The sequence below is a fragment of the Scyliorhinus canicula genome, chromosome 7 (assembly GCF_902713615.1).
Source record: "Scyliorhinus canicula chromosome 7, sScyCan1.1, whole genome shotgun sequence".
Classification (NCBI taxonomy): Eukaryota; Metazoa; Chordata; class Chondrichthyes; order Carcharhiniformes; family Scyliorhinidae; genus Scyliorhinus; species Scyliorhinus canicula.
The window spans coordinates 116706013-116729974 of NC_052152.1; the positions used below are offsets into that span (position 1 = coordinate 116706013).

General features: G+C 50.6%; 1 protein-coding gene across 1 annotated transcript in view; it reads left to right on the plus strand.

Annotated features, from left to right (window-relative positions):
• The window catches only part of LOC119969120 (cilia- and flagella-associated protein 44), a 338226-nt gene that overhangs the window by 132953 nt on the left and 181311 nt on the right, over nt 1-23962 (plus strand). Inside the window, exons 14-16 of the mRNA XM_038802337.1 lie at nt 2446-2595; nt 13535-13783; nt 18581-18726. Coding sequence (XP_038658265.1) covers nt 2446-2595; nt 13535-13783; nt 18581-18726 — 545 coding nt within the window. The remainder of the gene's footprint in view (nt 1-2445; nt 2596-13534; nt 13784-18580; nt 18727-23962) is intronic.

Consider the following 23962-nt stretch of genomic DNA (forward strand, 5'->3'; position numbering starts at 1 on the left):
ACACTCCCCAGGAAGCAGGCACACATGTACATTATCTGCATCTGGTGGTCGCACACGAGCTGTATGTTCAGGGACTGGAACCTCTTTTCGTTAACATAGGACTCCCCCTGATGACCCGGTGAGTGCAGGGCAACGTGCATGGCATCTCTGACTCCCTGGACCTGGGGCATCCCGGCAATGTGGAGAAACCTGCTGCCCAGGAATCCTATTGAGCTTGGTCCATGTTAAAAACGATGTAGCCTTCTGCCTGAGCATGCAGGGCATTCGTGACCTGTCGGATACTCCTGTGGGTTGTGGCCTGTGAGATACCACACAGATCCCCACTCGAGCCCTGGAATGATCCCGTGGCATAAATGTTCAGGGCTTCAGTGACCTTGAAGGCTAACTGGTGAACTGGTATGGGTGTCCTCGTGCACCGCATGGTGCCAAGTCCACGAGCATATGCCACTGGTGTCGCACTATCTCCTTGAGGTGGAGCCTCCTGCGGTACGCGCTGTCCGTCATTTCTTCAAATGACCAGCAGCACCTGTACACCCTTGGCTGTTGCAGGACTCCCTCTCTGGGTTCTTTCCTAGCCTGATGGGCAGCCGAGTCCTCAGGGTGCAGGGTAGGGTTCGGCACATAGGCCACTACCTCGGGCATCTGCAGACACTGCTGCCACCTTCTTCGGCGTCTGGCCACATCGTGGAGCACCGGCATCACGAGAGCAACTTAGAATTAGAATTAGAATTAGAACAGTACAGCACAGAACAGGCCCTTCGGCCCTCGATGTTGTGCCGAGCAATGATCACCCTACTCAAGCCCATGTCTCCACCCTATACCAGTAACCCAACAACCCGCATTAACCTTATTTTTTAGGACACTAAGGGCAATTTAGCCTGTCCAATCCACCTAACCCGCACATCTTTGGACTGTGGGAGGAAACCGGAGCACCCGGAGAAAACCCACGCACACACGGGGAGGATGTGCAGACTCCGCACAGACAGTGACCCAGCCGGGAATCGAACCTGGGACCCTGGAGCTGTGAAGCATTGATGCTAACCACCATGCTACCGTGCTGCCCCAACTTCCGTGTCCATCATCCCTGCCATAGGGTTCAATATCTGTACGGCATTGGGAGAGGGTGTTCGACCAACAAACAGCAGTGGCTTCCACCCCGGGACCCTCCATTACCCCATTGATTCTCCCCCCACCACCCTACTCAGAACACCCTCTCCACATACCCCTGCCCGCTTCGGGTCCCCCTCACTGGGCCCCAGACCCTGTACCCCGGACACCCGCTCACAACACCTCCCGGATTGGGTGTTGGCCTCCTCCCCGTGGCACTCATCCACCCTACAGCTGTGGACATGCCGCTGGAACTGTGCCCCATCCCCTGGGTGTTCGGATGTTAGCTGCTGCGTGTGTGGTGTTGCCTCCCACAGTGTTCAGGTATACTGTCCAGCATTACAGTCTGTTTGGGATGTCAGGCAATGACTCCCTCATGCTACATGGCCCGCCCACCCACGGGAAGACACTTCGGTTGTGTGAAGTGCTCAGTTAACCACGATTGCCAATTCCCTATTGGCAATAGCCTTCAGCTGGAGAACCCATAACCCCACCAGAGAGCTCGGCACCTGGTGGGGTTATGGGTGGTCCAGGGGCAGACAAGCAGGGACAAGAGTTGCCCTGGGAACGGGTACACACGACCCAAGGATTGGCATGATGGTGCAGCGAGCAGTCTGTCCCAGTTGGCCCCCCCCAAGCGCCAACCCCACCCTCCCATGGCTGCCTACCCATATGGAAGGTCCCCTTACCCAGCCGAGGGTCCCCCATCGCTCATCCCCTAGTGAGCACAAGGGCAGCAAGGCCAGCACCCCTCGGCCCTGTGCCTGTGAGCAGAGATGGCTACTCAGCGCCCTACAGACGTCCTTCCATCAGGTTCACGTTTTTAAAAAGGAGTACTAATCGGCGCCAGCGTGAGCACTTGCTGGGGAGGCCGGTGAATGACAGGGGGCCGTTGGATGATGGGTCACTCTAGTTAATTTATGGAAATGAGGCTTAAGTGCTGATAATTAATTTCTCACCACGCTATGGCGAGATTCCGAATTTGCCCAAGGGAGCAGGCCGGTTACATTGCAAACTGTTTGGCGCTTGGCGTGGTCCCCGTTTTTGGCCTTTCTCGCTATTCACTGGTCTCATGAGATGCGTGTAATGAGGCCGGAAGATCGTGCCCAGTGTTATCAGATCAGCCACTCATTACATCTCGTGAGGGATATCCAATTGCCTTCCAGTCAATGCATTCTCTGTGGAACGTGGAGCTTATTTTCTATCAGCTGGTTTTGTACCACTGCCTGAACTGAATTTCTAGCTTGTGCTTCTTTATGTTTAAAGTGTGTAAAAGTCTTGCCTGCTTATAGTCCAATGCAATGTTCTTGTTTAACTGTATTTATTTTCTATTGTTAGGAGACAACTACATTGCTCATATTTTGTGAAAATGGTTATGTGGTTCAAACTGCATATCCAGAGCTTGAGGACCTAGATACGACTTTAACATTTGAGATTCCCATACCGAAGAAATACTTCCGTTTCAAGAGCATCAGGTCTAGCATAGAGGTAATTTTGCATCACTTGTTTCACCTATTGCCGCCTCATCAAGCTATCAAAATGGCTGCTCTGTAACAACACACGGGGCCAACATGCAGATCGACGTGAAGAAGGTCCTTCAACTCATTCATGTCAGGGGTTACGTTGATATCCGGCATCTTCCTCTCAAAAGTTCAAGAGTACGTAGCTTGTAATTTTCTGCCCATTTAATTTAATTTTCTATGCACAAATTGAATTCACAGGTTAGGTGGATTGGCCATGATAAATTGCCCTTAGAGTCCAAAATTGCCCTTAGTGTTGGGTGGGGTTACTGGGTTATGGGGTTAGGGTGGAGTTGTTGACCTTGGGTAGGGTGCTCTTTCCAAGAGCCGGTGCAGACTCGATGGGCTAAATGGCCTCCTTCTGCACTGTAAATTCTATGATTCTATGATTCTAAACTTCTCGTAACTGATCTGATAGACACAAATCAAGTTTAACAAAATTAATACATAAGCAAAATACTGGAAATCTGAAATAAAGGCACAAAATGCTGCAAAAACACAGCAGGTCTACAGCATCTGTGGAGAGAGAAACAGAGTTAAAGTTTTGAGTTCAGCTCTAAAAAAAGAGTCATAGAAATTAAAAAGAATCGTAGGACTGCAATGAAAACAAGAACACAAGAATTAGGATCAGCAGCCAGGTCAATCAGCCCCTCAAGCCTGCTCCACCATTTAATAAATGAATGGATGATTGTTGTTGTGGCCTTGACTCAATTTTCCTATCTGCCCCCCTTCGTTGTCAACCAAACATCAATCTAACTCCGCCTTCAATGTATTAAATGACCCTGCATACACTGTATACCTAGGGGCTGTTTAGCTCACAGGGCTAATCGCTGGCTTTGAAAGCAGACCAAGGCAAGCCAGCAGCTTGGTTCGATTCCCGTAACAGCCTCCCCGAACAGGCGCCGGAATGTGGCGACTAGGGGCTTTTCACAGTAACTTCATTTGAAGCCTACTCGTGCCAATAAGCAATTTTCATTTTCATTTTCATTGCTCTTCAGGGAAGAAAATTCCACAGACCAACAACCCTCCAAGAGAAAAGAATTCTTCCTTATAGTCTTATGAAGACGCTAAATTTTTAAACTCTGTTCCACTCGTTCTAGATTCCCCCACACAGGGAAGGATCCTCTTAGCATCTTCCCCGTCAAGTTCCCTCAGGATCTTTAATGTTTCAATGTTTCAGTAAGATCACCTCATTCTTCGAAACGCCAGTGAGCAATGGCTCAACATGTTCCTATTAAACCTTTCCTGAAAAGATAATCCCTTCATCCCAGTAATCAGTCGAGTGAATCGTCTCTGAACTGCTTCGAATGCAATTAAATGGTGGCACGGTGGCACAGTGGTTAGCACTGTTGCTTCACAGCTCCAGGGCCCCATCTTCGATTCCCGGCTTGGGTCACTGTGCGGAGTCTGCATGTACTCCCCGTCTCTGCGTGGGCCTCCTCCGGGTGCTCTGGTTTCCTCCCACATTCCAAAGACGTGCAGGTTAGGTGGAATGGCCATGCTAAATTGCCCTTCGTAACAGTTATTGGGTAACAGAGATAAGTTGGAGGTGTGGGCTTAAGTGGGGTGTTCTTTCCAAGGACCGGAGTAGACTCCATGGGCTGAATGGCTTCCTTCCGCACTGTAAATTCAATGATCTGTGATCCTTTCTTAAGTAAGGAGGTCAGGTGGCATGGTGGTACAGTGGTTACCACTGCTGCCTCACAGCAAGGAACCGGAATCGATCCCGGACCTGGGTCACTCTCCATGTGGAGTTTGCACAATCACCCTGTGTCTGCATGGGTCTCACCCCCACAACCCAAAGATGTGCAGGGAGGTGGATTGGCCACTCAAAATTACCCCTTAATTGGAAAAAAAAAGGAGACCAAAACTCTACACAGTGCTCCAGATGTGGTCTAACCAAGGCCCTGTTCAGCTGTAGCAACTTCAATTTGAATTACCCCAGTTGTCTTGGTGGGATTTGACCTCATCTCACCAGAGCGTTCGGCAGGCCTTCCATTGAATCCATACAGTGCGGAAGGAGGCCATTTTGCCCATTAAGTCTGCACCGACCCTCCAAAAGAGCACCTACCTCGGCCCACTCCCCTGCAACCCCATAACCCCACCTAACCTTGGAAACTAAGGGGCAATTTTTCATGGCCAATCCACCTGGCCTGCACATCTTTGCACTATGGGAGGAAACTGGAGCACCCACACAAACTTGGGGAGAATGAGCAAACTCGACACAATCACCGAATGTTAAAATTTAACCTGGGCCCCTGGTGTTGTGAGTGCTAACCACTATGCCACTGTGCAGCTTGGTAGTATTGCTTTTAAAAAATTAATTTACAGGATGTAGGCATCACTGGCTAGGCCAGCATTTGTTGCCCATCCCTAGTTGCCCTTCAGAAGATGATGGTGAGTTTCCTTCTTGAATCCCTGCATTCCTTGAGGTGTAGGTTTTTTGGAAATGATTTTTATTAAACTTTTAACATTTCATAGAAAAGAATACAAAAGATGCGAGCTATAACAAACATTATTTTACAAGATTCCATTAAGAAACACTTTTTACAAAGAGTATCCCCCCCCCCCCAGTAAACAAGTAAACACCTCTACCGCCCCCCCCCCCCAAACTCTAGCAGCGACAAATTCTTTGAAGTACACTGAGCGGTCGGCATGTTCAATAAAATCCCTCGATTGACCCTCTCAAGGTGTATTTGACCTTATTGGGGCGTTCAAACTCCATCAAATCACCGAGCCACATCCAAACCTTTGGCGGTGCCGCCATCCTCCATCCCAGTAAGATACATCTCCATGCCACCAACAAAGTGATGCACTATCAATTACTGCGAGACGAGAGTCAAGAACAATCAAGGCTTTATTAAGCAGAGATGTGTAGCCTCCTGCAGCTGCTACCAGAATGGGAGCAGCTCTGGTATGCACACACATTTATACTCTGCCTACTTTGCGGAGCCAGCAGGCAGGGATTTACCCCCGTACCTCTAGTACAGGAGCCTTACCGTATTACATCTACTATACCGTTATTACATCTACTATATAATCAGTGGTGACTCCCACACGAAGCAAAGACCAGCGCGTCCGCCCCTGCTCCCAATGCACTTCTGGCACATCAGAGACCCCAAAAATCGGCACCAGGTGGCAGGGCTTCACCCCCACTTTCAGGATCACTGACCTGGTGTCAAATAAGGACCCCCAAAACTCCACCAGCTTGGGGCATGACCAGAACATGTGTGTGATGTGCGGGTGCTCTTGAACAAAGCTCGCACCCATCTTCTATCCCTACAAAAAAGCAGCTCATCCTTGCTTTAGTGAGGTGAGCTTGAAAAACTAACTTTAACTGAATGAGGCTATTTACCATGTTAGCTAATGGGAAGAGAGCCACAATGTCATTGTAAACAGAGCAGTTGAAGCATGTAACCTCTATGCAAACCTATACACCTCTTGCCTACCCTGTTTGCCCCATATACCCTACTCAAGCTACCATTTCAAAGTTGAGTTCCAGTCATTTTCTCCCTCCTCACAACTTGCTTTCCTACCTTTCGTAGTATCATCACTATCAAACACTCTGTCCCTTCGTTCAAGTCATGGATATAGATTGTATAAATTTGAAGCCCCAGCATTGATCCCTCTGGCATTCCACTGGTTTACATTTTGCCAATCTGAATATGACTAATTTATCTCAACTCTCTGGACAAGCTCCCGAGGACTGGGTCATATTTGCTTCCTAATGTATTCACACCGTTGGATAATTTTACTGACCATGGGACCAGATGCTCGGAGGCTATGTGCTTCAAGGAAGTTGACAGCCAAGATACAAAACTAAAAGCCCAAAATGCGGCCTTCGGCATTTTGCCATCAGCAGGGTTACCTGTCCCTCTACATGGGATAGCCTTTCTCTAAACAGAGGCGGCCTTCCTGTCTAGGGAAGGTGAGGTGGGGGTTGACAAGGCTCCAGGGCCAAAGAAAGAGGCTGCAAGAAAAGATGGCAGCAGACTCCCCTGGAGGAGTTTGTTATCAAGCATTTTTTTAAAGTTGCCTCTCGGAGGCTCTCTGTCTCCTGCATTTTTCAGCATTGACGTCTCTCTCTACTGGCACAAGTACAGAAGCCTGTGGTGGTATGGATATGAGCACTGGCTTCCCATTGGCTCTGGCTGGTCATGTGCCTCTCGTCCGATTGGTTGGGACTAGTCATGTGACTGCTCTCCAATTGGTCGAGAGGCAAGTAGGCCCCGCCTCCGAGGCGGGGTATAAGTACCCAGAGTTCCCAGCGGTCGGCCATTCTCTGTAGTCGACCACCGAGCTAACAACTAGCAGATTAAAGCCACTATTCGGATCCTAAATGTGTCTCGAGTCGAATTGATGGTACATCAACTTAATCTGCTAGAATTTTGGAATGGAGCTTCGCATCAAGCCTGACTTCCTCCGCACCAACCTTTGTTCAAGAGCACCCGCACATCACACACATGTTCTGGTCATGCCCCAAAAATGCATCTGCATGTTTTAAACACTGGCAGGCGTGTTTTAATAGCTATCTGACGACTGCAGCCGGCAAGCCCACCAAGGAGCAGAAACTCTACATCCTCCACTCATGCGTGGGCACATCGGTCTATGCAATGATCGAAGACGAAGGCGACTTTAATGCGGCCATGGAGATTCTGAAAGGACACTTTCTCCGGCCGGTCAACGAACTATACGCACGGCATCTCCTCACGACCAGACAACAGTTCCCTGGTGAGTCCCTCGACGAGTTTTACCAGGCCCTCGCAGCTCTAGGGAGAACGTGCGCATGTCTCCAAGTTTCGGCGACGGAGCACATGGAACTTCTAATCAGAGACGCTTACGTTGCTGGCATGCAGTCTCCTTCTATCTGCCAACGATTGTTAGAGAAGAACGCCCTCAGCCTAGCTGAGGCACGGACTCTGGCAACCTCCCTGGAGGTTGCTGACCTGAACGCCCGCACATACGCCCCCGGCCGCGCAGCAACCCCCTGAACTTCATGGTACGCGCCACCCCCATCCTCCGTGGACCCCGACCCCCCCAAGCCTGCGCCGCGGGTCGCTCCGACAAACTAGCGGGGCCCGGTTGCTGTTTCTGTGGCCTCTCGAAGCACCCCCGCCCGCGCTGCCCGGCCCACTCCGCTCTGTGTAAGAGCTGCAGGAAGAAGGGCCACTACGCGGTGGTCTGCCAGATCAAGTCGGTCGCTGCTGTTCCACGCAGCGACCGCGGATCCCCCCCCCCCCCCCCCCCCCCCAGGGCCCCACGCCGCGCATCAACCTCTCCGGCCCGCCTCCCGGCCCCCGCAATGGCCCCACGGTCTTCCCAACCCGCGCCCCCAGCTGCCCCACCAGAGGCCGCTGACACTGCCCCCAGCCGCCACGAGGCTCCCACGGGCGCCGCCATCTTGGGCCCCGGACGCCATGTGCGGGCCATGGGTGCTGCCATCTTGGGGCCCCGACTCCACGTGCGGGTCCTGGGCGCCGCCATCTTGGGACCCCGACTCCACGTGTGGGTCCTGGGCGCCGCCATCTTGGACCAACTCGGAAGGCCCTGCAAGTGACTACTCTGCCACCGAAGAGGATCTGGAACTCTCACCACGACTGGCTTCCATCAAGCTCGACCAGTCGCGACCACGCACGCTCGCCAAGACTACAACAATGGTTCAGCTCAACGGACACAAAACAAGGTGCCTGCTGGACTCCGGGAGCACGGAAAGTTTTGTCCACCCCGACACGGTAAGACGCTGCGCGCTCCCCATCCACCCAGTTAAACATAAAATTGAATTGGCCTCAGGTTCGCATTCCGTTCAAATCACCGGGTGCTGCATAGCGGACCTCACAGTCCAGGGGAGGGTTTTCAAAAATTTCAAACTCCTCATTCTCCCCCTTCTATGCGCTCCGGCACTCCTGGGCCTGGACTTCCAGTGCAACCTGCAGAGCTTGACCTTTCAATTCGGCGGCCCTATTCCCCCTCTTACTGTTTGCAGCCTCGCGTCCCTCAAAGTGGACCCCCCTTCCTTGTTTGCTAATCTCACCCCAGATTGTAAACCTGTCGCCACTCGGAGCAGACGATACAGTGCCCAGGACCGGACCTTCATCGGGTCCGAGGTCCAGAGGCTCCTTAAGGAAGGAATTATCGAGGCCAGCAACAGTCCCTGGCGAGCCCAAGTGCTGGTAGTTCGGACTGGGGAGAAAAACCGGATGGTCATCGATTACAGTCAGACCATCAACAGGTTTACACAGCTGGACGCGTATCCTCTGCCCAGTATTTCCGACCTGGTTAACAGGATCGCGAAGTACAAAGTCTTCTCCACGGTGGACCTTAAGTCCGCCTACCACCAGCTCCCCATTCGCGTGAATGACCGAAAGTATACCGCGTTTGAGGCAGATGGGCGCCTCTACCACTTACTCAGGGTTCCATTCGGTGTCACAAATGGAGTCTCGGTCTTCCAATGGGAGATGGACCGAATGGTCGACGAGCAAGGTTTACGGGCCACCTTCCCGTATCTCGATAACGTCACCATCTGCGGCCACGACCAGCAGGACCACAACATCAACCTCCAAAAATTCCTCCCAACCGCAAAACTCCTTAATTTAACTTAAAATAAGGATAAGTGCGTGTTTAGCACTGACCGTCTAGCCATCCTTGGCTACGTAGTGCGTAACGGAGTGATAGGCCCTGATCCCGAATGCATGCGCCCCCTGATGGAACTCCCTTTCCCCAAATCCCTCAAACGCTATCTGGGCTTCTTCTCATACTACGTCCAGTGGGTCCCCAACTACGCCGACAAACCCCGCCCCCTCACCCAGTCCACCTCCTTTCCCCTGTCGATGGAGGCCCGCCAGGCCTTTAGCCGCATCAAAGCGGATATCGCAAAGGCCACTCTGCATGCTATCGACGAGTCCCTCCCATTCCAGGTCGAGAGCGACGCGTCTAACGTAGCTCTGGCGGCCACCCTGAACCAAGCGGGCAGACCCGTGGCCTTCTTTTCACAAACCCTCCACACTTCCAAAATCCGCCATTCCTCGGTGGAAAAGGCGTCACAGGCCATAGTCGAAGCTGTGCGATACTGGAGGCACTATCTGGCCGGCAGGAGGTTTACCCTCCTCACAGACCAACGGTCAGTAGCTTTCATGTTCGACAATGCACAGAGGGGCAAGATCAAGAACGACAAGATCTTGCGTGGCGGATCGAGTTGTCCACGTACAACTACGATATCTTGTATCGTCCTGGGAAGCTCAACGAGCCTTCCGATGCCCTATCCCGCGGTACCTGCGCCAGCGCGCAGATTGACCACCTCCGCTTCCTCCACTTGGACCTCTGCCATCCAGGGGTCACCCGTTTTTACCATTTTATTAAGACCCGCAACCTGCCCTTCTCCGTCGAGGAAGTCAGGACAGTCACCAGGGACTGCCACGTCTGCGCCGAGTGCAAACCGCACTTTTACCCCCCGAACGAGCGCATCTGATCAAGGCATCCTGCCCCTTTGAATGTCTCAGTGTAGACTTCAAGGGTCCCCTCCCCTCCAACAACCGTAACACTTATTTCTTGAGTGTTATCGACGAATACTCTCGATTCCCTTTCACCATTCCCTGCCCCGACATGACCACAACAACCGTCATAAAGGCTCTCCTATCCATCTTCTCCCTGTTCGGTTACCCCGCGTACAAACGACCGGGGGTCCTCTTTTATGAGTGACGAACTGCGTCAGTTCCTGCTCAGCAGGGGCATAGCCTCTAGCAGGACGACCAGTTATAACCCCCGGGGTAACGGTCAGGTCGAGCGGGAGAATGGCACCATTTGGAAGACCATCCTGCTGGCCCTACGGTCCAGAGATCTCCCTATTCCCCGTTGGCAAGAAGTCATTCCCGACGCCCTGCATTCAATCCGGTCTCTCCTCTGTACTACCACTAATCAAACACCCCATGAACGCCTTCTTGTTTTCCCCAGGAAGTCGTCCTCAGGATCCCCTCTCCCAACCTGGCTGGCCACCCCCGTGCCCATCTTGCTCTGGAGCATGTGCGGGTGCACAAGTCCGACCCGTTGGTTGAGCGAGTTTAGTTACTCCACGCCAACCCGCAGTATGCATATGTGGAGTATCCCGACAGTCAGCAGGATACGGTCTCGCTCCGGGACCTGGCACCCGCCGGCGTGCGGCCTTCTTCCCCTACACCAACACCCCCCCCCAACCCCAATTCCCCCCAGCGCCCCCCCGCGCACATGCCCCCTCTTCCCCGATTAAAGCGTCTCCACCACCGGCCCGGGGTACGGAGAAACATCTACAACCAACGCTCCCGGAGGCAAGGACGACCATCGGCCCGACGTCACTGGCTCCACTGCGACGGTCCTCCAGAACACCACGGGCACCCGACAGGCTGATCGTCTCCATCTGATGCAGCCATGGGACTTCATTTGGACATTTTGTATTATTCTGTCGTTATTACTAGTAGTAGTATTGTTTTGCCACGAGCTAGTGGGCAGCTCACCCCTATCAATTTTCGCTGCTCATACCACCAGTCCTCGGACCCCTCCCCCTTCTCTCCCACTTACCCCCCCTCTCTCCCACTTACCCTCCCACTTACCCCCCCTCTCCCACTTACCCCCCCTCCCACTTACCCCCCTCTCTCCCACTTACCCCCCTCTCTCCCACTTATCCCCTCTCTCCCACTTACCCCCCTCTCTCCCACTTACCCCCCTCTCTCCCACTTACCCCCCTCTCTCCCACTTAATACCCCCCCCCTTCTTTCTCCACAAGGGGTGAATATGGTGGTATGGATATGAGCACTGCCATTGGTGCAGAACACTGGCTTCCCATTGGCTCTGGCTGGTCATGTGCCTCTCGTCCGATTGGTTGGGACTAGTCATGTGACTGCTCTCCAATTGGTCGAGAGGCAAGTAGGCCCCGCCTCTGAGGCGGGGTATAAGTACCCAGAGTTCCCGCGGTCGGCCATTCTCTGTAGTCGACCACCGGGCTAACAACTAGCAGATTAAAGCCACTATTCGGATCCTAAATGTGTCTTGAGTCGAATTGATGGTACATCAAAGCCCAATTCAGAGCTGTCTGCCTTCTGATTGGACTGGCAGCATGAGGAACCTGCCAGCTGTCAGGCACACACACAATCAATTAGGAGGTTACCTGTCATAAAATTTCTGACTAGCTCTCATTGCCGGGCTCAGGACCCACTTTTTACCAGGATGTTGAGAACCCCGCACCTCGGGTAAAATTCAACCCTCTATTTCCTGTTAGTTAGCCAACCCTATATCCATGTTAATAATATATTAATCTCAACAATATGAACTCTGATCTTGTGCAATAACCTATTAGATGGCAATATATCAAATACCCGTTGGAGATCAAATACTTTACATCTAGTGGTTCCCCTTTATCCACCCTGCTTGTTAAATCCTCAAGAACTCAAATCAATTTGTCAAGCACACTTTCCCTTCCACTAAACCGTGTTGATCCTGTTTGATTGTACTATATTTTTGTTTAAATACCCTGTTACTGCTTAATAATGGATTCCACCATTTTCTCAGTGGCAGTTGTTAGCTATCTGGCCGAAGGTTACCTGCTTTCCATCACCCTCTTTCTCAAATAGATTTTCTAATCTGTTTGAGCCTTTCCAGATTTGAGGGAATTTTGGAAGATTAAATCCACAATCCCCGCATTCACTTAGTTTCAGACCCTAGGATGCAGGCCATCAAGATCACGTTATTATTCCATTCAGCTCCACAGTGTAATTGGACGCCTGATATAATATTCCATCTCAGGAAACTCAGCAGCAAATAGGAAAATGGAGTAGCCTGTAAGTGTACTTGACAAATTGATTTGAGTTCTTGAGGATTTAACAAGCAGAGTGGATAAAGGGGAACCACTAGATGTAATGTATTTGATCTCCAAAGGTCATTTGACAAATTGCCAGGTGAGTGTTTTTTTATAATATTGTTCTGAGCCAGGATAGCCAAAAAATCTTTCCCTGTCCCTCTCAAGCAAATTGTGAATGCCCCTTCTCCTGGCTGTGGTTGCACTTCCCCTCTGTCCCCCATTCCCCAACTAATGGCCACCCCACAATCATCATTGTGAGGCACCATTTTCTAAAGGTCCCCAATTGTAGATTCCTGCTGCTGGCTTCCTTGCCACCCAGTCAGCCAATCTGTCAATTTATTCAACTGTGATGTGGGAAACAAAAAATAAGAAGCAAAATGAGTCCCTGATGTCGCCTAAATGTATTGGGGCCATTGGGTCGACTCACCATCAAGTCTTTCGGACAAATAGTAATGGACTTTGTAAGTGAAACAGAGTGAAAACTGAGCCAAGGGTGTTATTGTTTGGTGATGAACTGAGACTGTAATTGTTTCTAATCACAATCTGGAATCCACACTACAGGAGGGATACGACAGCACCAGAAAGGGTGCAGAGGAGATTTACCAGATGTTGCCTGGGCTGGAGAGTGTTAGTTTTGACGAGAGATTGGATAGACATGGATTGTTTTCTTTGGAGCAGAGGAGACTGAGGGGGGGACATGATTGAGATGTATAAAATTATGAGGGGCATAGATAGAATAGACAGAAACAGCTTTTCCCCTTGGTAGAGGGATAAATGACCAGGGGCCATAGATTTAAGGTAAGGGCAGGAGGTTTTAAAGGGGTGTAAGGAAAAACATTTTTACCCAGAGAGTGGTGGGAGTTTGGAATTCGTTGCCTGAAAGGGTGGTGGAGGCAGAGACCCTCATAACATTTAAGAAGTATTTAAAATGTACACCTGCGATCCCAGGGCATACAAGTGCTGGAAAATGGGATTAGAAGGGTTGTTTTTCACCAGCACAGACGCAATGGATTTATTTCTGGGCCTTCTCTGTGCTGTGTGATTCTATGACTCTAATACAATTATGTCTGCTTTGTTGTGGCAGAGAAATGCAGAGATAAGTCGGAGGCAGAAGATAAAGGATCAAAAAGAGAAAGAAAAGCAAGAAAGGCTGCAAGAAAAGAAGGAAATGGCAGAAGAGAATCCAGAATTGGCTACTGAGGAGGAGGAAGAAGATGAAGAGGAGGAGGAAGAGGAGGAAGAGGAGCCACTCCCAATGATCTACATTCCTCCCGAACCAAATGCCATACTTTGTGGTTTCTACTCAGAACCAGGGGAATTCTGGCTGTCTGTCGTAAGTTCCAACAAACTAAGAGACAAACAAATTTCTACGGTCTTCGATGCCCAATAATTAAACATTTAGGTATTGAGAAAGGCCTCAAAGAGCGTGCAGAGGAGATTTACAGTAAGAGGGGTAAAAAACATCCATGGCTAAACAAAGAGGTCAAGGACAATATAAAGACAAAATTTAAGGTAGACAATGTTGCAAAAGCCAGGGGCAGGCTGGAAGAGGGAAACTTTGAAACATAAACAAATGTAATAAAAAGAGTGAAGGTAAATTACAAAAGAAAACTAGTGCCAAATATCAAGAAGGATAGCAAAAGCTTCCATAAGTACATAAAAGGGAAGAGTCGCTGAGGGGAATGGTGGTCCCTTGGAAGATGAAACCGGAGAGTTAGTAGTGCGGAACACAGAAATGGCAGAGATGCTTAATCAATATTTTGCCTCAGTTTTCAAGGTAGAGGATACAAGTACCATTCCTTTAGCAGTGGGCAATTCAGAGATAATAGACAGGGTGGAACTTAGAATAATCAGCATCAATAGGGAAACAGTACTCAGCAAACTATTGCGATTGAAGGGAGACAATGCCCCCGGGCCTGGGGCCTGATGCCCTACATCCTAGGGTGTGAAAGGAGGTGGCAGCAGAGATAGTGGATCTATTGGTAATCAGAAGTAACGGTACTACAATTAAATCAGGGTAACTACAAAGACATGAGGGAGGAACTGGCCAAAGTTGATTGGAAAAGGAGCCTAGCAGGGAAGACAGTGGAACAGCAATGGCAGGAGTTATTGGGAGTTATTCGGGATGCACAGCAGAAATTCATCCCAAGGAAGAGGAAACAAGCTGAGGGCAGGACAAGCCATCCATGGTTGATGAGGGAAGTCAAGGACAGCAGAAAAGCAAAATAAAAAGCATACAAAGTGGCAAGGATTAGTGGGAAGCCAGAGGAAAGTGAGCAGAGGACAAATAAAAAATCAATAAGGTGAGAGAAGATGAAATATGAGTGCAAGCTAGCTAGTAATGTAAAAGAAGATAGGAAGATATAAAAGGTAAGAGAGGCAAAAATAGACATTGGCACTGGAAAACATTGGACATTGGCTGGAGAAGTAATAATAGGAAACAAAGAAATGGCAGATGAACTGAATAATTACTTTGCATCAGTCTTCACGGTGGAAGACACCAGTGGGATGCCAGAGCTCCAGGAGAATCAGGGGCAGAGGTGAGTGCAGTGGCCATCACCAAGGAGAAGGTTCTGGGGAAACTGAAAAATCTGAAGGTGGATAAGTCACGTGGACCAGATGGACTACATCACAGGGTCCGAAAAGAGATAGCTGAGGAGATTGTAGAGATATTGGTGGTGATCTTTCATGAATCACTGGAGGCAGGAAGGGTCCCAGAGGACTGGAAAGTGGTGAATGTAACACCATTGTTTAAGAAGGGTGAGAGGCGGAAGATGGGAAATTATAGGCCGTTTAGCCTTACTTCGGTCATTGGTGATATTTTAGAGTGGTTATTAAAGATCAGATCGTGGAGTACTTGGAAGTGCATGGTAAAATAGGACTGAGTCAGCAGGGCTTTGTCAAAGGGAGGTCATGTCTGACAAATCTGTTAGAGTTCTTTGAGGAGGTAACAAGGAAGTTAGACAAAGGAGAACCAGTGGACGTGATTTATTCAGACTTCCAAAAGGTCTTTGACAAGGTGCCTCATAGGAGACTGTTAAATAAGTTAAGAGCCCATGGTGTTAAGGGTAAGATCCTGGCATGGATAGAGAATTGGCTGACTGGCAGAAGGCAGAGAGTGGGATAAAAGGGTATTTTTTAGGTTGGCAGCCGGTGACTAGTGGTGTGCCTCAGGGGTCTGTGCTGGGACCACAACTTTTCACAATATACATTAATGATCTGGAAGAAGGAACTGAAGGCATTGTTGCTAAGTTTGCAGATGATACAAAGATCTGTAGAGGGGCAGATAGTATTGAGGAAGTAAGGGAGTTGCAGAAGGATTTGGACAGCCGAAAAGAGTGGGCAATGAAGTGGCAAATGAAATACAATGTGGAAAAGTGTGAGGTTATGCACTTTGGAAGGAGGAACTTAGGCATAGACTATTTTCTAAATGGGGAAATGCTTAGAAAATCAGAAGCACAAAGGGACTTGGGAGTCCTTGTTCATGATTCTCTTAAGGTTAATGTGCAGGTTCAGTTGGCAGTTAAGAAGGCAAATGCAATGTTAGCATTCATGCCAAGAGGGCTAGAATACAAGACCCGGGATGTTCTTCTGAGGCTGTATAAGGCTGAGGTCAGACCCCATTTGGACTTTTGTGAGCAGTTTTGGGCCCTGCATCTAAGGAAGGATGTGCTGGCCTTGGAAAGAGTCCAGAGGAGGATCACAAGAATGGCATCAACTACTTCCTGTGGTAAAGATTCTTATTATTATTATTGTTACTATTATTATCTGTTCCAGGGGAAACCCTAGCCCCTGCCTGCTTGGCCCACCAACCACCCTCAAACCCCATTAACTGGCTTCTAGCTATCCGTTTCGGTTGCAAAAATATGAAAGCATTATGATTTGAATTGGTGTAAATTCAGAGAGGTGGATACTCAGCGAGACCTTGATGTCCTTGCATATCAGTCGCTGAAAGTAAGCGTGCAGGTACAGCAGGCAGTAAAGAAAGCAAATGGTATGTTGGCCTTCATAGCGAGAGGTGCAAGAAATAGAGATGTTTTACTGCAATTGTACAGGGCATTGATTTAAAAATAAAAAAATTTAGATTACCCAATTATTTTTTACAATTAAGGGGCAATTTATTGTGGCCAATCCACCTACTCTGCATATTTTTGGGTTGTGGGGGCGAAACCCACGCAAACACGGGGAGAATGTGCAAACTCCACACGGACAGTGACCCAGAGTCGGGATCGAACCTGGGACCTCAGCGCCGGTACAGGGCATTGATGAGGCCACACCTGGAGTATTGGGTGCAGTTTTGGTGTCATCTGAGGAAGGGTGTTCTTGCTATGGAGGGAGTTGAGCGAAGATTTACGAGGCTGATTCCTGGAATGGCGGGACTGTCATATGAGGAGAGACTGAATCGGTTAGCATTATATTGGAGTTTGAAGAATGAGAAGGGATTCATAGTAACTTAGAAAATTCTAAGAGGATTAGAGAGGGTAACTTCAGAAAGAATGTTTCTGATGCTGCGGGAGTCCAGAACTAGGGGTCATAGTTTGAGGATAAGGGGTAAACCTTTTCGGACTGAGGGAGGAGAAATTTCTTCACCCAGAGAGTGGTGAATCTGTGGAATTCGCTATCAGAAAGTAATTCAGGCCAAAACGTTTCATGGCCTTCGATGCCCCTGGTGCTGGTGCAATGCCCCTGCCAGCCTATGTCTGGGTAACAGTGCCAATGTGCCAGACTGGTAGAACAAAGACCGGATGCCAGAGGGAGAGCCTGGGGCCATCCTGCCCGCCCCCCGACCATCCAGGTGTCTCCAATGGCCTGGGAAGCACCCCCCCTCCCATTGCCCCGGGTGCCGTTATGCCTAGTCCAGATCTGTGTGGACCAGTACTAAACAATACCGGATCCTGGCCTCGCTGAGGAGGCCATTAGTTCTCGGGCCCTGGGAGAACACGGCGCAGACATATTTAAATGAGCCGAATGGCTGGACGAGATCCAGATCACAACATCTTGTGAAGTTTGGATGAGTCTCATAAGGCGTATGCAGGAAAGTGGGACTAGCTTAGTGATAGAAACTGGACAGCATAGACCACCTGGGCGATCGGCCATATTGTAAACATCTATGACTCTAAGATGTCTCACAAGGGGTGAATCTGAAGAGAGGCCTCTCGTGAAATTCAATGGCCTGGTCGTGTCACCAAGTCAGGCGCAACAAGGCCAGTAAATCACCCCCTTAGTCTGCTGCTGCTAATTTCAGACTATACTAAATTTTGCAAGAACAAGATTAAAACTTTAAACTCCCATTCACCAAACTCTCAGGTTTGCACTCAGTTCCTCAGCCGCACTACTTTGTTTCTCCTGCTGTCCAACTGTAGGATGAATGAGATGACTTCCTATCCTTCGGGGATACTAATGTTCTGGATTGTCATTGTGATGATCCTAGTGTGCGTTTCTCCCCTGGTCCCTCTAAGAGATATACCTTGGGGGCTTATATTACTATGACCCCCTCAACACCTATGGGCTTGAGGACTACCAGCTTTTTCATTCATTGTTCTCTCAGATGTTACACTGCAATGTCTAAGGAGCTCTGTGTGTATTGACCTGGACATCAGCAAGTTTTTACCGACGTTTCCACTTTATATCCTTCTGCTTTAATGACCTTCTCTGCATACCATGTTTTGGTCTGGGTAGTTTTGAATGGGCAGGTCGTTGTGCATCGCGACATGGAGTTGATTGAACTTTGCGTTATTGGGTGAGTGCTTTTACTCAACGGTTCTGATATTGGCTGGTTGCAAGAAATGGCTTTGTCAAACCATTTCTCAATGTGGAGCATGGTGAGGTGATCCTTGAAAATGGGATATACTCTTGGACACAGACTGGAAAGGGACATTATCCTCCCTCAGGGAGACAACTAAATTTTCTGGGAATAGCATTCTGCTTCTTTGCTCACTTTGTTTGATTGCAGGATCCCTGATGGTCCAATGGAGGAACAGTTCAGAGGCTCCTGCAAAAAGGAGTAAATATCGACATTGGCGTGAGGCTGTGCTTCTGGGTAACACTGGGAATGCTGGGGGCAGTAATTGTGCTTCTTGGGCTATTGCACTTTACTCTTATTGACATTCTCTAATGTGTATTTTTTCAGGCTGGTTATGATGGCGGGTATCTTTACCATTGTAAGTTCACAGAACAGAGATTTAACGAGGATGAACCCATTAAGATGAAGGAACCATTTGCTTTCTTAGCCGTTGAAGATGCAAGTGAAAACCCTATCAGACAAATGGCTTTCAAGTAGGCCAGTTTTCATGTTGAAATATAATTTGGCCGTTAAGTACATTAGTGCCTCAACATCTTATAGTGTGTAACCCTGAACTGTGTTATAGTATTTCAAGTGCTTTTACTCAGGTATTATCCAGGTTCACCACTTTTATAGTCTGCACCAACACCAACATTTATTTCATACCTTTCACAGCTTAAAGAGTTTCAAAGTACTCCACAGGAGTGTTTTCAAACAAAATTTAACACCAGTCACAGAAGATGATATTAGGACAGCTGAATAAAGGCTTGGCCAGAAGGTAGGTTGTAAGGAACGCTTAGAGCAGGAGAGAGATTTCGGGAGGAAGTTCCAGAGCTTGGGGCCTACAAGGCTGAAATCATGGCTGATAATGGAGGAGGGATGAAAATCAGGGATTTACGAGAGGTTAGAATTGGAGGAGTCCAGAGATCGCTGAGGGTTGTGGTGCTGGAGGAGATTACAGAGAGGGGAGAGGCCATGAAGGGATTTGAGAAAGTGGATTTCGAAATTGAGTTTTTTCCATATTGGGAGTCAATTCAGGGGCGAAATTCTCCGACCCCACGCAGGGTCAGAGAATCGCCCGGGGCCGCCGAGAATCCCGCTCCCGCCACTTCCTGAATTCTCCCACCCGCCATAAGTCGGCGTTCTGCAAATCCCGCCGCCCACCTCGGGGAATGGCTGGCGCCTGCGGGATGCCATGGTTTTATGAGCTTTCGTTATTCTCCGGCCATCCCTGTTTGGTTTTTGGCGACGCCGGCGAGCTGATGGACAATGGCACCGATGCCCTCAGCGATGGCTTGCTGAGACTGGGCCGTTGCCTGCAGAGACTGCGCCATGGCCTGCTGAGACAGGGCCACAACTTTGAGCGCTTCTGCCATCTGCCGTTGGGTCTGGCTCATGGCTTCCTGTGAGAGGGAAGCCACGTCCTGGGCCACGGATGCCGCATGCATGGACAGCCCCAGACCTTGCATACTGCGAACCATGTCGGACACCGTTGCACCCATTGCCTCCACCGCGGACGCCACCCGTTCGGTTTCGGCCTGGGTGGCACGCATGACCTCATGGGTGGCAGTGTCCTGGGTAGGGGTGTCCAGGTTCAGGTGCGACGGGGGCCTCTGGCTTGCAACGCCCGCAGGATACCCCAGAGCGGCCACGGGAAAGGGAGCGACCGGCCCCTCTGGCTTGCCACGCCTCCAGGCCCCCCCAGGGTGGGAGAGACGTGCAGCTAAACTCAGACGACGCCCGCGTCTCGTGCGTGTTCCGCAACGCAGGCTTCTGAGACGCAGCGATGAAGGGAGCAGCCAGAAGCCCCCGTCACCCATGAGACGGGACTCACTGAGCGGATGGGTAACACCAGGGGACCATGGATTCGGACTCTGAGGATGCGCACATCACAACGCCACAGCTGTCTCCAACACCCTCCATCATCGCAGAGACACTCACCCCGGCTGGGCTATTTAGTGATGAGTCTTCTGGTTCACTCGCTGGTGCGCACAACACTGTCGTCCCGGTACAGCAGGTGGAGGTAGGAGCAGCAGAGGGGCCAGGAGGTCGGAGGGCATCCTGGCCCAAGCAAACATCTGCCGCCCAGACGGGTTCCGGGTTCCTGGAGTTAACACACCCACCCATCGACCCGATGCATTCACCAAACCTGGATCGAAGGAAGAGGGTGACGGCCGGCTTTCAGCGGCTGCAGACGCAGGTGGAGGAGTCCACCCGTGTCCAGGAGCTGGGAGTCGTGCTGGTCATGTGCGCCACCCAGGAGGCAATGCACGGGAGGCAATGGGTGCGACGGTATCCGACATGGGTCGCAGTATGCAAGGCCTGGGGCTGTCCATGCAGGCGGCGTCCGTGGCCCAGGACCACCATGAGCCAGACCCAGCGGCAGATGGCAGAGGCGCTCAAAGTTGTGGCCCTGTCTCAGCAAGCCATGGCGCAGTCTCTGCAGGCAATGGCCCAGTCTCAGCAAGCCATCACTGAGGGCATCGGTGCCATTGTCCATCAGCTCGCCGGCGTCTCCAAAAACCAAACAGGGATGGCCAACTCCGAGTTCCATGGCTGCAGATCTGAGGACCCTTGTCGATACCAGCACGGGCCTCCAGGTCTGGCAGCGCCAGGTGTCGGGGGAGCGCCGGATGGCCGGTCCGTTCGCACCCCGCCCCATGTAGAGGCCCGGGGGCCACTGGGCACCCCGTGGGAGGAGGAGGTGCTGGGCTCTGTCCCGGGTCCCCCTGTAGGGGAGGTCCCGGAACACCGCGTCACTTCGGACACCTCCCCCCCCTTCCGTCCCAGGTGCATCTGGTGGGCAGCAGGTAGGACAGGCTGGCAGCTGGCCATCCCAGTCGCCCGAGCCGCAGCCTGGCCCATCTAGGTCGGGCCGCCCCAGGAAACGTCCACTAAAGGGATCCCGAGTCACAGGGCATGAATCACAGGAGTCCACCTCCAGTCCTGCTTTACCGTCTGGGGAACCACCTAGGCATAGTAAAATGGCCCGTAAGACCAAAAAAATAGACACGTAAGTTGGCACGGGTGAAGGGCACAGACTAGTTTCAGGGGCTAGGGCACATATGTATGGACTTTCTGTTATTAAAATCACTTACACACCTACAGAAGCTGCCTTTGTGTTCTGTCCAAAGCGTGCGGGGGTGTCATGTAGGTTGAGCGCCAGTGTGTGAGGAGGGGGTCTGATGTCGGCCTCAGGTGAGTGTGCCCCCCCTTCACCTGGCCCGCCCTCTCAATCCCTCCGGGCAGAGGATGGGACCGTGCGCTGCAGTGTGACGGCCGCATGCAGGGATGGTCCGGAAGGATGATGGTACTGTGGCCATGGGTCAGACATTGTACAACGATGTGGAGCCAGGAGCTCATCACAGTGCGTGACGTCATCATCCTCCATGGCCTGCAATAGACATGCTTCCACCGGCAAACGTGTGAGCACGGCCCATTGTGTCGCAGGTGGATGTGCAATGGAGGGGTGTTGTGCATTCAGCTGTGGTGGAAATGGTTGGGGAGGTGTTAGGGTGTTGGTGCTGGGTGGGTGAGGGGGGAGTGAGGGTGTTGGTGTTGGGTTGGGGGGGGGGGGTGGTGGGGGGAAGACAACATGTAATCCTTGCCCTTATCACCCCCAACCCCCCCCAAAAGTTAGTCATTGCTCTCTCTCTTCCCACCCACCCCACAACCTACCGGCACTCGCAGTTTGTCATTTCTCTCTCTCTCTCTTCCCACCCCCCCAACCCACCGGCACTCACAGTTTTTCATCTCTCTCTCTCTTCCCCCCCCCCCCCCCCCCACCCCCCCCAACCCACCGGCACTCGCAGTTAGTCATTTCTCTCTCGCTCTCTCCCCCCCCTCCCCCCCTCCCCCCCCTCCTCCTCCAACCCCAACCCACCTGCACTCGCAGTCTGTCATCTCTCTCTCTCTGAAACCGACGCGAAAAACATTACTCCGCTGCTGGCCCTTTCGGGACCGGAGAATATGCGCTGTTTAGCGGGCCTCGACGCCCGAGTCATCAGCGCCGTTTTTGCCCGCCGGTCCCGGGCATTGCGACGAACATCGGAGAATTTCGCCCCAGGTCAGTTAGCACAAGGACAATGGACAAACAGGATTCGGACAGCAGAGTTTTGGATGTGATTAAGTTTATGGAGCGTGTAAAGAAGGAGGCCAATCAAGAAAGCATTGGAATAATTGAATCCAGAGGTTATGGATTAGGATTTTAGCTGGGGCAGAGGCAGACAATTTAAGGGAGTTAGAAATTGGTGGTCTTTGAAATTAGAGAGGATATGTGGTTGGAAGCTCTTCACACGTCATAACCTCCTCTACTATCTCCGGTTTGATACCTTGTCAAAACCTTTCTGAAAGTCAACATGCACTACATCTGCAGTAAGGGGAGGGTGACTGCCCTTGACATCAATGCAATATTTGACCGAGTGTGGCATCAAGGAGCCCTAACAAAACTGGAGTCTATTGGGAATCGGGGGAAAACTCTCCACTGGCTGGAGTCATACCTGGCACAAAGGAAGATGGTTCTGGTTGTTGGAAGTCAGTCATCTCAGATACAGAGCATAATTCCTAAATTACAGGAGCAGAATTAGGCCATTTGGCCCATCAGGTCTGCTCCGCCATTCGATCATGACTAATCTCACCCTGGCCTTAACTCCACCGTCTTGTCCGTTTTCCATAACCCTTCAACCCATTACCAATTAAAAATCTGACTAACTCCTCCTTAAATTGACTCACTGTCCCAGCATCTACCGCACTCTGGGGTAGCGAATTCCACAGATTCACAACCCTTTGGGTGAAGTAGTTTCTCCTCAACTCTGTTTTAAATTTGCTACCACTTATCCTAAGACTATGATCTCACGTCTAGAATGCCCCACAAGAAGAAGAAACCTCTCCACTTCTACCTGATCCATACCTTATATCATCTTATATACCTCAATTTGATCTCCCCTCATTCCTCTAAACTCTAGAGGATATGCCTAAACTGTTTAATCGCATTTTATAGACAAATCCCTCATCTCTGGAATCAACCTAGTGAACCTCCTCTGAACTGCCTCCAATGCCACTACATCTTTCCTCAAGTAAGGGGACCAAAACTGTGCACTATACTTCAGATGTGATTTCACCAATGCCTTGTATAGTTGCAACACTTCCTTACCTTTATACTCTATTCCTTTAGATATAATGCCAACATTCCATTTGCTTTCTTTTTTTTTTTTAATTTTTTTTTTTAGATTACCCAATTATTTTTTCCAATTAAGGGGCAATTTAGTGTGGCCAATCCACCTACTCTGCACATTTTTGGGTTGTGGGGGCAAAACCCACGCAGACACGGGGAGAATGTGCAAACTCCACACAGACAGTGACCCAGGGCCGGGATTCGAACCTGGGACCTCAGCGCCGTGAGGCGGTTGTGCTAACCACTAGGCCACCGTGCTGCCCCCCATTTGCTTTCTTTATTATCTGCTGTACCTGCATGCTCGTTTCTGTGACTCCTCAACGGGGACCCCCAGATGTCTCTGCATCAGAGTCCCTCAGGGTAATATCCGAAGGCCAATGCATCTTCAGCTGCTTCACCAATTACTTTGACTTGATGGATGGCAGGGTAGCACAGTGGTTAGCACTGTTGCTTCACTGCGCCAGGGTGCCAGGTTCGATTCCCGGCTTGGGTCACTGTCTGTGCGGAGTCTGCACGTTCTTCTGTGTCTGCATGGGTTTCCCCCAGGCGCTCTGGTT